The sequence below is a fragment of the Otolemur garnettii genome, unplaced genomic scaffold (assembly GCF_000181295.1).
Source record: "Otolemur garnettii isolate 467f Iridium unplaced genomic scaffold, OtoGar3 scaffold00031, whole genome shotgun sequence".
NCBI lineage: Eukaryota > Metazoa > Chordata > Mammalia > Primates > Galagidae > Otolemur > Otolemur garnettii.
In genome coordinates, this window is record NW_003852426.1 from 6,387,362 (window position 1) to 6,397,974 (window position 10,613).

The following is a 10,613-nucleotide window of genomic DNA, read 5'->3' on the forward strand; positions in this document are numbered from 1 at the left end:
AAAAAAAAAAAGTCCTTTCTGTGGCAACTTGTAAATATAAATTATGAGTACATATAACTAATTTTTTATTAAATTAATGTTGTATGCCTGACAATCTTAAATTTTCTTTGCAAGTAATACGGCTGACAAAAAAGTCCATTTCCTTGAACGGACAAAGCCCAATGGCCTCTCCTAATCATGTCTAAATACAAAGTTAAATGATTCCAAGTAGTGAACGATTTTAGTTGTAATGAAGGACTTCTATAATTAGTGAACACATATCACAAGAAATTAAATTAACTTCTGCTTCATCCTTGGAAGCACTGTATTTTCCACCACACCAGCAACTCAGTGAAAAAGAGTGATCTTCATTTTAAGACATTTCTTCAAGATATATCTGAACATCTACTGGTCTTAAATTTCTTAGATTATCTTCATGCCACTGTAGGTCATACTCCTTTTTTGTCTTTTCATTCTCTAAAATTTCCATGCCTGATTGATTTCAATGAACTTCTGTATACATTTCTCCACTGTTCTTGCTGGTACATATGTACTTTATTTATCTGGATGATACATTAATATGAATTTTTGATCCTTTTGTTTTAGGTCTGACACATTTACAGATGAATCTGCCCCCAGAATGCTGTAGCAATCCTTGTTTGGTATCTGTTCAACTGAATCATCCACTGAACAAAAGTGTGCTTCAGCAAACTTCACATAGCCACTGGTGCCCACTCCTTCCGTGCAGTCCACCAGAACTCGGAAAGTTGTTTTACTTTTTAAGCTTTTTTGTTAAAAATTAAATACAAACACACACAATAACCTATATCAGGGTCTATCACATAAGCAATATTTTGATCATCAATATCACTGTTTTCCACCTTCATATCCTGTCCCACTAGGAGACCTTCAGGGGCAATGACACACACAGAGTTGGCATCTCCTATAGCTTCTTCTGGAATACTTCCTGAAGGCCTGCCTGAGGCTGTTTTATAGTTACCTATTTTTTATAAGTAGAAGATATATAATCTAAAACAAAGAGAAACAGTATAGTAAATACACAAACCAGTAGCACAGTCATTTATCAAGTTATTATGTCCTATGTGAGTGGCAGTGCAGTGGGTTTGGTTATACTTGCATCGCCACAGCACCCCAGTAATGCACTGCGCAACCACATTACAGCAGCTGTACAATATTACCAGGTGAGAGGAAGTTTTTGGCTCCATCATAATTTTATGGGACGACCATTGCACATGCAGTATGCTCAACAACCAAAACATTGTGCACACTAGACAACAAGTAGGAAAACTAATTCAAACATAAGACATATTCACTGATAAGACCTCAAAAAAAATCTTTATTGCTCATTGGAACACTATTTGTATGTAAAACTAAATCATTTTCAACTTTGCAAGTTAGCTTTTTTCCCCTTTAAAAAAGTATTTAAAATTGTCATTAGCTACTTTTAGTATACTAAAATGATAGATTACTATAGTAACCTATTTGTATACTCTGAGAATAAGGAGACATAGCCCTTCAGAATGAGTCATAACTAGGACTTGAACCCCAGGATCTGCATTTACTAAGATATTTGAAATTGGGCAAGTTATTTTATCTAGCCTGGCCTTAATTTCACCATTTATAATCTGAGATTAAAAATAAAAGTCTCAGCTACTCAGAAAGCTGAGGTGGGTATTCCATGAGCCAGCCTGGGAAACAGTGAGACACTATTTCTAAAAAAGATAATAATAATAGGCCATTTGGGTGCAGCAGCTCACATCTACAATCCCAACACTTTGGGAAGCTGAAGTGGGAGAATTGCTTGAGGCCAGAAGTTCAAGAGCAGCCTGGGAAACACAAGGAGAATCTCATTTCTATAGAAAAAAAAAAAAAGTTAGCTGGGCATAACATGCATCTATCTGTAGTCCCAGTTATTGAGGAGACTGAGGCAGGAATAACACTTGAGCCCAAGAGTTCAAGGCTGCAGTGAGCTATGATCTCACCATTGCAATCCAGCCTGGGTGACAGAGTGAGACCTTGTCTCTTAAAAGATAGTAATAACAAATAAAATTAAAAAAACATAAAAATCTCACTCAGTGTTATGAACTGAGAATCTACAGTGTTTAGCACTTAGTGAGTCTCAATAAACATTATCTATCCCTAGCTCCCCTCAAAGAAAGGTTTTATAAACAATCTTTCAGATAGCAGATTAGCAGATTTCCCTGTATGTCGTTCAACTTTGTGGCCTCACCTTTAATACTCCTCTATCTTTTTTGGAGGTAATATCCTCTCCCTGTTCAGCGACGGTGGCTGCTGGGCTTTCTCCATTGTTCTTGGCACCTTCATCAGTAGTCATTGTCTTTTGTAAGTAGAAAACCTGCTGAGAAGAAACACGTTTTAGCTAGGAAAAAATCACTTCTTTATTCATCTTAAATGCCCCTAGGAACTGAGGTTTACTGAGGGCCCATATGGTAAGACACTGAAAATGAAAACAAAAGCATTTGCTATGAGCATGTATTAATGTTATCAAGTATGGAAATAAAATATCATCCAATTCTTTAATTTCCCATCTAGTTCTGGTCCCAAATTAGAAAATGGTACATAGGGCGGCGCCTGTGGCTCAGTGACTAGGGCACCGGCCCTATATACTGAGAGTGGTGGGTTCAAACCCGGCCCCGGCCAAACTGCAACAACAAAAATATAGCCGGGTATTGTGGCAGGTGCCTGTAGTCCCAGCTACTCAGGAGGCTGAGGCAAGAGAATTGCCTAAACCCAGGAGCTGGAGGTTGCTGTGAGCTGTGACGCCACAGCACTCTACCAACAGCGATAAAGTGAGACTCTGTCTCTACAAAAAAAAAAGAAAGAAAGAAAGAACGAACGAATGAACGAAAGAAAGAAAGAAAGAAAGAAAATGGTACATAGTACAAGTCAGATTTGGTAGTGATTATATTCCTTAACATGAATACAACAGTGAGAAGTGGTTTCAGAACTTTGAAAACATCTTTTTCTTATAGCCATATTCTTGCGAGAACTAGAACTTCTTAGGCAATCTGATAAAAGAAGTGACAATCTATCACAGTGGTAAACAGAACAGGCTTTAGAAGCTGACAAACCTGAGTCTAAGTCCTAGCTCCGAGCTTTTGATATTAGCTATTTATTTAACCTCACTGAGCTTTAGTTGCTCACCTGTAAAATGGATATAGTATGCTGTTGATAGCGTTAAAGTGAAACATTAACAAGGTGACATATGTTAAAAGATTAGTGGAGACTCATAACTAAAAATGCAAGTATACTGCTCTGTACCCGTAGTTCAGTGGTTAGGGCACTGGCCATGTGAGCTGGGGCTGGTGGTTTCAAACCCAGCCTAGATCTGCTAAACAGTGGGTTCGAACCCAGCCTGGGCCTGCTAAACAATAACTACAACCAAAAAAGTAGCTGGGTGCTGTGGCCGGCACCTGTAGTCCCAGCTATTTGGGAGACTGAGGCCAGAGAATTGCTTAAGCCCAAGAGTTTGAGGTTGCTGCGAGCTGTGATGCCATAGCACTCTACCCAGGATGACAAAGTGAGACTCTGTCTCAATAAATAAATAAATATAAAAACGCAAGTATTTATTACCATTACTAGGTCTCCTGCAGGGCCACTTTTTTTTTTTTTTTTTTTTGCCACAACGCCCAGCTATTTTTTTGTTGCAGTTGTCATTGTTGATTTTGGCTGGCATGGGCTGGCTTCGAACTCTCCAGCCTTGGTGTATGTGGCCAACACCCCTACCTACTGAGCTACAGGCACTGCCAGGGCCACATTTTCATCTCCTGCTTTCCCTATGACATTGAAGGGCCTTCATAATCTGGCCCTAACCTATCTTTCAGTTCTAGCTTCCCCAATTTTCTTTTACTTTCTTTCATGAAGCTCATGGTCTAACCATGCCAGACCAATTCCACTCCTGTAACAAGTCTTGTGCTTTCCCATGTCCATGCTTTTGGTTACTCTCTCTCTCTTTATCCTCACACATTTTCCCCTTTCAAATGCTATTTCCATCATACCAACCTTGACCTTATTATGTGGAGGTCATTTTGTCCTTTTAGATACTTACTTAAATTTGTTGTCTATAACATATTTATAAGAAGACATCTTCTTATATAATAGGCCTATGCCTATTAAATTTAAAAGATTCTTCAGAGCCAGGGCCATGCTTTGTTCATATTTAGATCCACTAGAATGTTTCCACCTTTTAAAATGGTAAGACAGAAAGTGCAAGAGATTTATAATAGAATTTGGGGATTCTTCCTTTGCTCCTCACAAGCTATTTAATGTTGGCAGGCTGCTTTAACGTCTCTTAAGACTTTGTTCCTTGCCTGTGTAATTAGAATAAAAATAACTACTTTCATGGGTGACCTCCTGGATTAAGTGGTATAATGTATATTTTAAAAGTATACTATTCAAATATTAGCTTTTATTATTATTGCCTATCACCTGACACTTTTTCATGTAAAGCAAACCAATGTAACAAGTAGGCTAATTAACAGGCTAAACAAAACATACCTAGCCACTGCCATGATTAATTTCACATTGCCCTCTGATTGGACAGGGAAGACTAAGAATTAACCACTTTCATGGCTATTCCACATTAGGCTAATTACAAACGTAAACCTTACCTCCTAGGCCCACTTGTCTACACAGTCAAAAATAGGCATTTTGTACTCAAGAAAAATGTCTTACTGACACAATGAATATTTTGACAACTTAAACATACATCATGGTGTTTTAACTCATTTCCAAAGGACCACTGTTGACTTCAGTGTCAACAAAGACACAAATCAAACTGCTGTGCCCAAAAATCTTCAAAGAGAACACCAAGAACCAGGGTCTAAGCCCCTTTGCTTTAGTTTCCAGTATAGTTTATACCAAACATTAAAGACCTAAATGTTTGGCTCAGGATAAGTAAAAGGCCAGAACGAATTGTTCCCAAACAAACAACAAAAATAAAGTACCTACTTCTACACGATGAGCAAGATAATCAGAAAAATTAGATGAATAAGGTTGAAACCTACTGCTTATAACACACGTCTCTGATGCACCCAAACTTGTAGAAGGCACCTCAACAACAGAGGGAAAATATCTTTCAAATATGTTGGGGGTCATGGACTACATCTCTGGGAAAATACATGCACACACACACAAATTTCCTAAGGCTTCACACACACAGTGATATCCATCAATAGACCCCTGGGTAAATTCTGATTTAAAGTGTTGAGCAAATTAAAAACACTAGTTGTAAAATTACCGGAAAAGGACAGCCACACAGTTTCAAAGTACTATTAAAAAGGGAAAAAGCACCTTTCCAATGAAATGATCTAACTGAAAATCACCTCAACAAGCTGTCTGCAACACAACCAAACTCCACATCAACAATAGTGAAACAGACTTGTATTATTGTGTCTCCTGATGTGATGTAGTAGGAAGTATTCATCACCAATGTGGTATTTCTTCAAAACATTTAACCAAAAACTAATCACGAAGAAAAGACAAAATCAAATTGTAGAACATCCTATAAGACAACTGACTTAGACTTCTGAAAAATGTTAATGCTATAAAGGACAGAAAAAATAAAAGAAGAATGTGGAGAAAAACAGACAGAAGACCTATTCTGGAGTAAAGGAGACTGCAGAAATAAAACAACCAAGTGTAATCAGTAATTCTTGGCTGGATTCTGAATTAGGGGAACAAAAAGTTATAAAAGGACATTTTTGGGAGAATTATAAAAATTTGGAAAAACAAACTGCATCCTGATTTATTTTTTATTGTATTTATAATGTTAGATCTGGAGTGGTCAGTACTGTGGTTTTACGTAGAATAATAACCTTGTTCTTAGGGTGTCATGATGTCTGCCACTTGCTTTCAAATCACCGAGAGAGTGCACATATGTGCAAATGTCACAAAAAATTTAAAACAGAGCATTGAACAAACATGACCACAATATATCCAAAGACCTGGCTTTCTTTTGAATGCTCATGATTTGGAATTCAGCTAAATTTTTAAATGAAAATATTGTAATAAAAAACATTTTTTTTTTTTTGGGTCTTACAGCTTTGGAAACAATGCCTTGCTTAAATTCAAATAAATAGGGAACTTGTATAAGTTGATCTGCTAGTTTTATAAGTCTCAGTTGATAAAATAACTTGCTCTTCATTTTTTGTTCCAACATTTTTTTTTTTTGAGACAGAGCCTCAAGTTGTCCCCCTAGGTAGAGTGCTGTGGCATCACAACTCACAGCAACCTCCAACTCCTGGGCTCCAGTGAGTCTCCTGCCTCCGCCTCCCAAGTAGCTGGGACCACAGGTGCCTGCCACAGCACCTGGCTATTTTTTGGTTGCAGCCGTCATTGTTGTTTTTGGCGGGCCCGGGCTGGATTTGAACCCACCACCTTAGGGATATGTGGCTGGTGCCTTAGCCACTTGAGCCACAGGCGCCGAGCCTTGTTCCAACATTTCAAAGGATACAAGTAATTTCAGAGGATGGCTCTTGTCAAATAGTACTGAGTCCTTTTGAAGAGGAGTACACAAAGATGAAAACAACAAGGAAACAAACTTTTCTGAGCTTTCAAAGACAGATAAGTCTGGAGAAGTAAAGAAATGAATTGAATTTTCCAAATATTTCCCCATAATTCCATTTACCCATTAGGAGTATAGGTTTTTGTAAGCAAATAAAAAAACCTTTTTTTCTTTGATCAAAAGTTACATGAAAAACTCAGCAAGAACAGACCATTTCTGCAACCTTTAGAACACACTGAGAAAGTTTCATTGTTTTCATGAAAGAGACTTTTCTTCTTTCCTCCACCCTGGATTTAAAATCACTATGTAGCTATGGATATTAATCTATGATAAAGCTTATTGTGCTGAACTGTCCAAAGGCAGAAAATTTCTACCTAGTACATCAGAAAGGGAACACGCAGTTTGTTCTATTATGGACACACCAGATAAGCCTGCACTCTCCAAAGTGCTAGTCAGCAAACACCTGAGATATAACAGAAAAATGAGCATATGCTTAATATTTCATTAACGGTATACTTAATGCTTAATATTTCATTAACGGTTAAAACTTAAGTTAACATAACTAAATCAGATCTCCCCAAATGAGAAGTCATCTTAAAGCCTTACCTGCTGATTCTCCATATCTATTACTATGCTGTTGTTCTCTTTGTTAGAAAATAGATATTGTGCATCAGATTATGCTACTGTCTAACAAGAGTTTTTAGAAACAAGACAATTCTTTGGTAAATTCACTTTACTTCTCAGTACAAATAATTACTGAAGAAAACAAAGCTAATAGACCAAATTTGCTTTAACTCTGACTGCTTAGTTGAATTGCTGGTTTTGAATAAGCAAGAAGCCAAGGGTTATATTAATATTTTTAAAAAACCTAAAAAGAAATAATTCTATTCAAATGTTATACATAAAGAAAGAACCTGAGTATAGTATTTTTCCCCTCTAATATGATTTTACCCTATTTGGCCTCAAAAAAGTGAAAAGACAGCACTAAATCACCAACTTTCTCTCTCTAAGATGACCCTGGGATGACAAGAAAAGGTTTTTAAAATTTGTAAAACTTTAATAAGCCAGAAAACAAAAAAAAGGTGTAGAGTATCATTAAACTAGAACTCTGGGGGAATTCCTGGAAACTAGAAAGCAGATGAGATCAGACTGAAGGAGAGAACAAAGAACAAATTGCCTTCCAAACACTGTAAGAACAGTTCCTCCCTAGAGAAGCTCTAGGCCTGGGGTCAGCATAAGAAAGAGCAGGCAAGGGCCAGGGGAATTAACTAGAGCGCTGCTTCGAGGGGAAAAGCAGCAGCTGTATTTGGGTTAGTTGGGCCAGGTAGGTTTATTTCCCTCCAGAATGCACACAGGGGCTCTCATCTTTTTTTCTCTGGAAGACGTAAGAATCTTCTTTATTCTTGGAGTTCAGATATATCACAAGGATATGTTGAGGTATTTGTTTTCTTTCTTTAGGTTCTGTAGAGGCCTTGATACCCTGGTCCTTCATGGCTGAAGGCAAGTCTTTGGGGAACTCCAGAAATTTTCTATTACTTCTTTTCTTTTTCCTTTTTTTTTTTTTGTAGAGATAGTCTCACTTTATCACCCTTGGTAGAGTGCCGTGGTGTCACACAGCTCCATAGCTCATAGCAATCTCCAACTCCTGGGCTTAGGTGATTCTCTTGTCTCAGCCTCCCCAGTAGCTAGGACTACAGGTGCCCGCCACAATGCCTGGCTATTTTTTTGTTGCAGTTTGGTCAGGGCCAGCCCTGAACCCGCCACCCTACCCACTGAGCCACGCCCTATTACTTCTTTTCCTACGATGTCTCTGTACTCTGCTTTTAAAAGCCTTATTAGACAGACTTTGGACATTTTAATATGTAAATGAATTTCATGTTTAGAATTGGATCCCATCCCTAAGATACTGTATCTTATGTATACGCAACTATTCCAAAACCTGAAAAAAATTGAAATTCAAAACACTTCAGGTCCCAAGCATTTCAGATAAGGAATACTTGACCTATAGTAATTTTGGCAGCAGTTGAACAGTTTTAAAAGCTCAAACCATCACTAAAGTCAGCAATATTACTACTATAGATTAAAAAGACCTTCAAGGGTAGGCGCGGTAGCTCACACCTCTAATCCTAGCACTCTAGGAGGCTGAAGCAGGTGGACTGCTTGAGCTCAGGAGTTTGAGACCTGTCTGAGCAAGAGCAAGAACCCATCTCTGAACAAATAGCTGGGAGGCAGCGCCTGTGGCTCAGTGAGTAGGGCCCCAGCCTCATATACCGAAGGGGGCAGGTTCAAACCTGGCCCTGCTAAACTGCAACAACTACAAAAAAAGAGCCATGTGTTGTGGTGGGTGTCTGTGGTCCTAGCTACTCGGGAAGCCGAGGCAAGAGAATCACCTCTGCCCAAGAGCTGGAGGTTGCTGTGATCTGTGATGCCACAGCACTCTACCAAGGGTGACAAAGTGAGACTCTCTCTAAAAAAAAAAGAAAAAGGTAGGTGTGTGGCAGGTGCCTGTAGTCCCAGCTACATGGGAGGCTGAGGCAAGACAATCTCTGGAACCCAAGAGTTTGAGGTTGCTGTGAACTATGATGCCTTGGCACTCTACTGAAAATGACAGTCTTACTTTGTCAAAAAATAAAAAATAAAATAAAACAAAAAGACCTACTGCACTTAGTATCTGAAGTTACTGCTCTGTTCCTCTCATTGTCCTTCAGTACCATACTATTCTTTTTACCTCCTATGCAAGCATCTGGATCCTTCTCTGGTACTTTCTGGACTCGTTTCCTCTTATCTATCACCTGTTGTATCCAGTTCCAAACCAGGTCACGAGACCCGTTAGCTCAAAGGTACATCTGATAGATAGTACTGTTAAAACTGTGTCAGACACTGCTAGTAATTAATTCTCAAAATCCCCTTCTCCACTTGTTCCTTTAGTATAATAATAAAACCTCCACTTTTTAACTGGACAGGAAATTTCCCACAACAAAGCCCCAGTTTTTCCCCTGTAGTTAAGTGTGGTCACGTGACTAAAGTCTGGCCAATGGGACGTAAGCCCAAAAAATATCCTTAAAGGAGGAGGTGGCCAGCTCTATGGTCTAGAACTGGTCAGGCTGGTCTAGAACTCCTGAGCTCATGCAATCCACCCACCCTGGTATCCCAGAATTCTAGGATTATAGGCATGAGCCTGAGTGCCTGGCCCCCCTGATGATTTCTAAGAATAGGCCAATAAGGTAACATACGACAAAAATCTGAATGCTGTACACATAGAGAATGTGTTCCTATTCATTTTTATACCCCCACCACCTCCTATAAGTAAATGGTACATAGATAGCCCTCAATAAAAGGTGAAACTGTGATTTTCAAAAGCAGTCAATAAATATAAAGACAGTAAAATATCAGATCCTATAAATAATCAGTGCTGAAATAAAATATTACAAGTTGGCTATAATCCTTCTCTAAATTTAATCTGAAAAACCTAATCTGGAGAACCACATTGTATCCAAGTGTTTAACTATAAAAGTAAAAATAAAATTCTGTTCTAATCAGGAAGAGTAATTAACATAACTAAAATCTCTCTGAAGTGTACTATACTTCTATGTGTACACAACACATCACGTATTTTTCTTCTGCAGTAGCTCAGGGCATTATCTGCTTACTTAACGCCTTATAATTAGCATCTGCCTGATAGTAGATCTAAGTATTGGCTTACTTAAGTGCTTTACTGGACAGCAAATGTATTTCTGTCCTAGGCAAATGTATAGAGGAACTTAAAAGTAAAATCTCAGGATGTGGTGTTCCTTAGTTGTTCTCCAGTGAGCCTGAAGTTGTAAATGGAGTTCTGACTCCAAATTTGCTATGGAATGTCTTTTGTGCCCCATTCTTTGATCAAAGGCATGGCACGTATCAAAAGGTAGACTGGGCTCGGCACCTGTGGCTCAAGCGGCTAAGGTGCCAGCCATATATACCTAAAGGTGGTGGGTTCGAATCCCCAGCCCGGGCATGCCAAACAACAATGATGGCTGCAACCAAAAAATGGCCAGGCGTTGTGGCGGGCGCCTGTAGTCCCAGCTACTTGGGAGGCTGAGGCAGGAGA

General features: G+C 38.7%; 1 protein-coding gene and 1 pseudogene across 5 annotated transcripts in view; both read right to left on the reverse strand.

Annotated features, from left to right (window-relative positions):
• FKBP5 (FK506 binding protein 5) overlaps positions 1-10,613 on the reverse strand; it is a 114,791-nt gene that overhangs the window by 66,417 nt on the left and 37,761 nt on the right. For 4 of the 5 annotated variants that reach the window (XM_003789130.2, XM_023512807.1, XM_023512808.1 and 1 more), the window contains exon 2: positions 2,231-2,356. In XM_003789130.2, coding sequence (XP_003789178.1) covers positions 2,231-2,335 — 105 coding nt within the window. In that variant the 5' untranslated portion in view covers positions 2,336-2,356. Of the gene's footprint in view, positions 1-2,230; positions 2,360-10,613 lie in introns of all 5 variants that reach the window. The other variant, XM_023512806.1, reaches the window with a different exon arrangement.
• Positions 77-765, reverse strand: LOC105886908 (annotated as a pseudogene).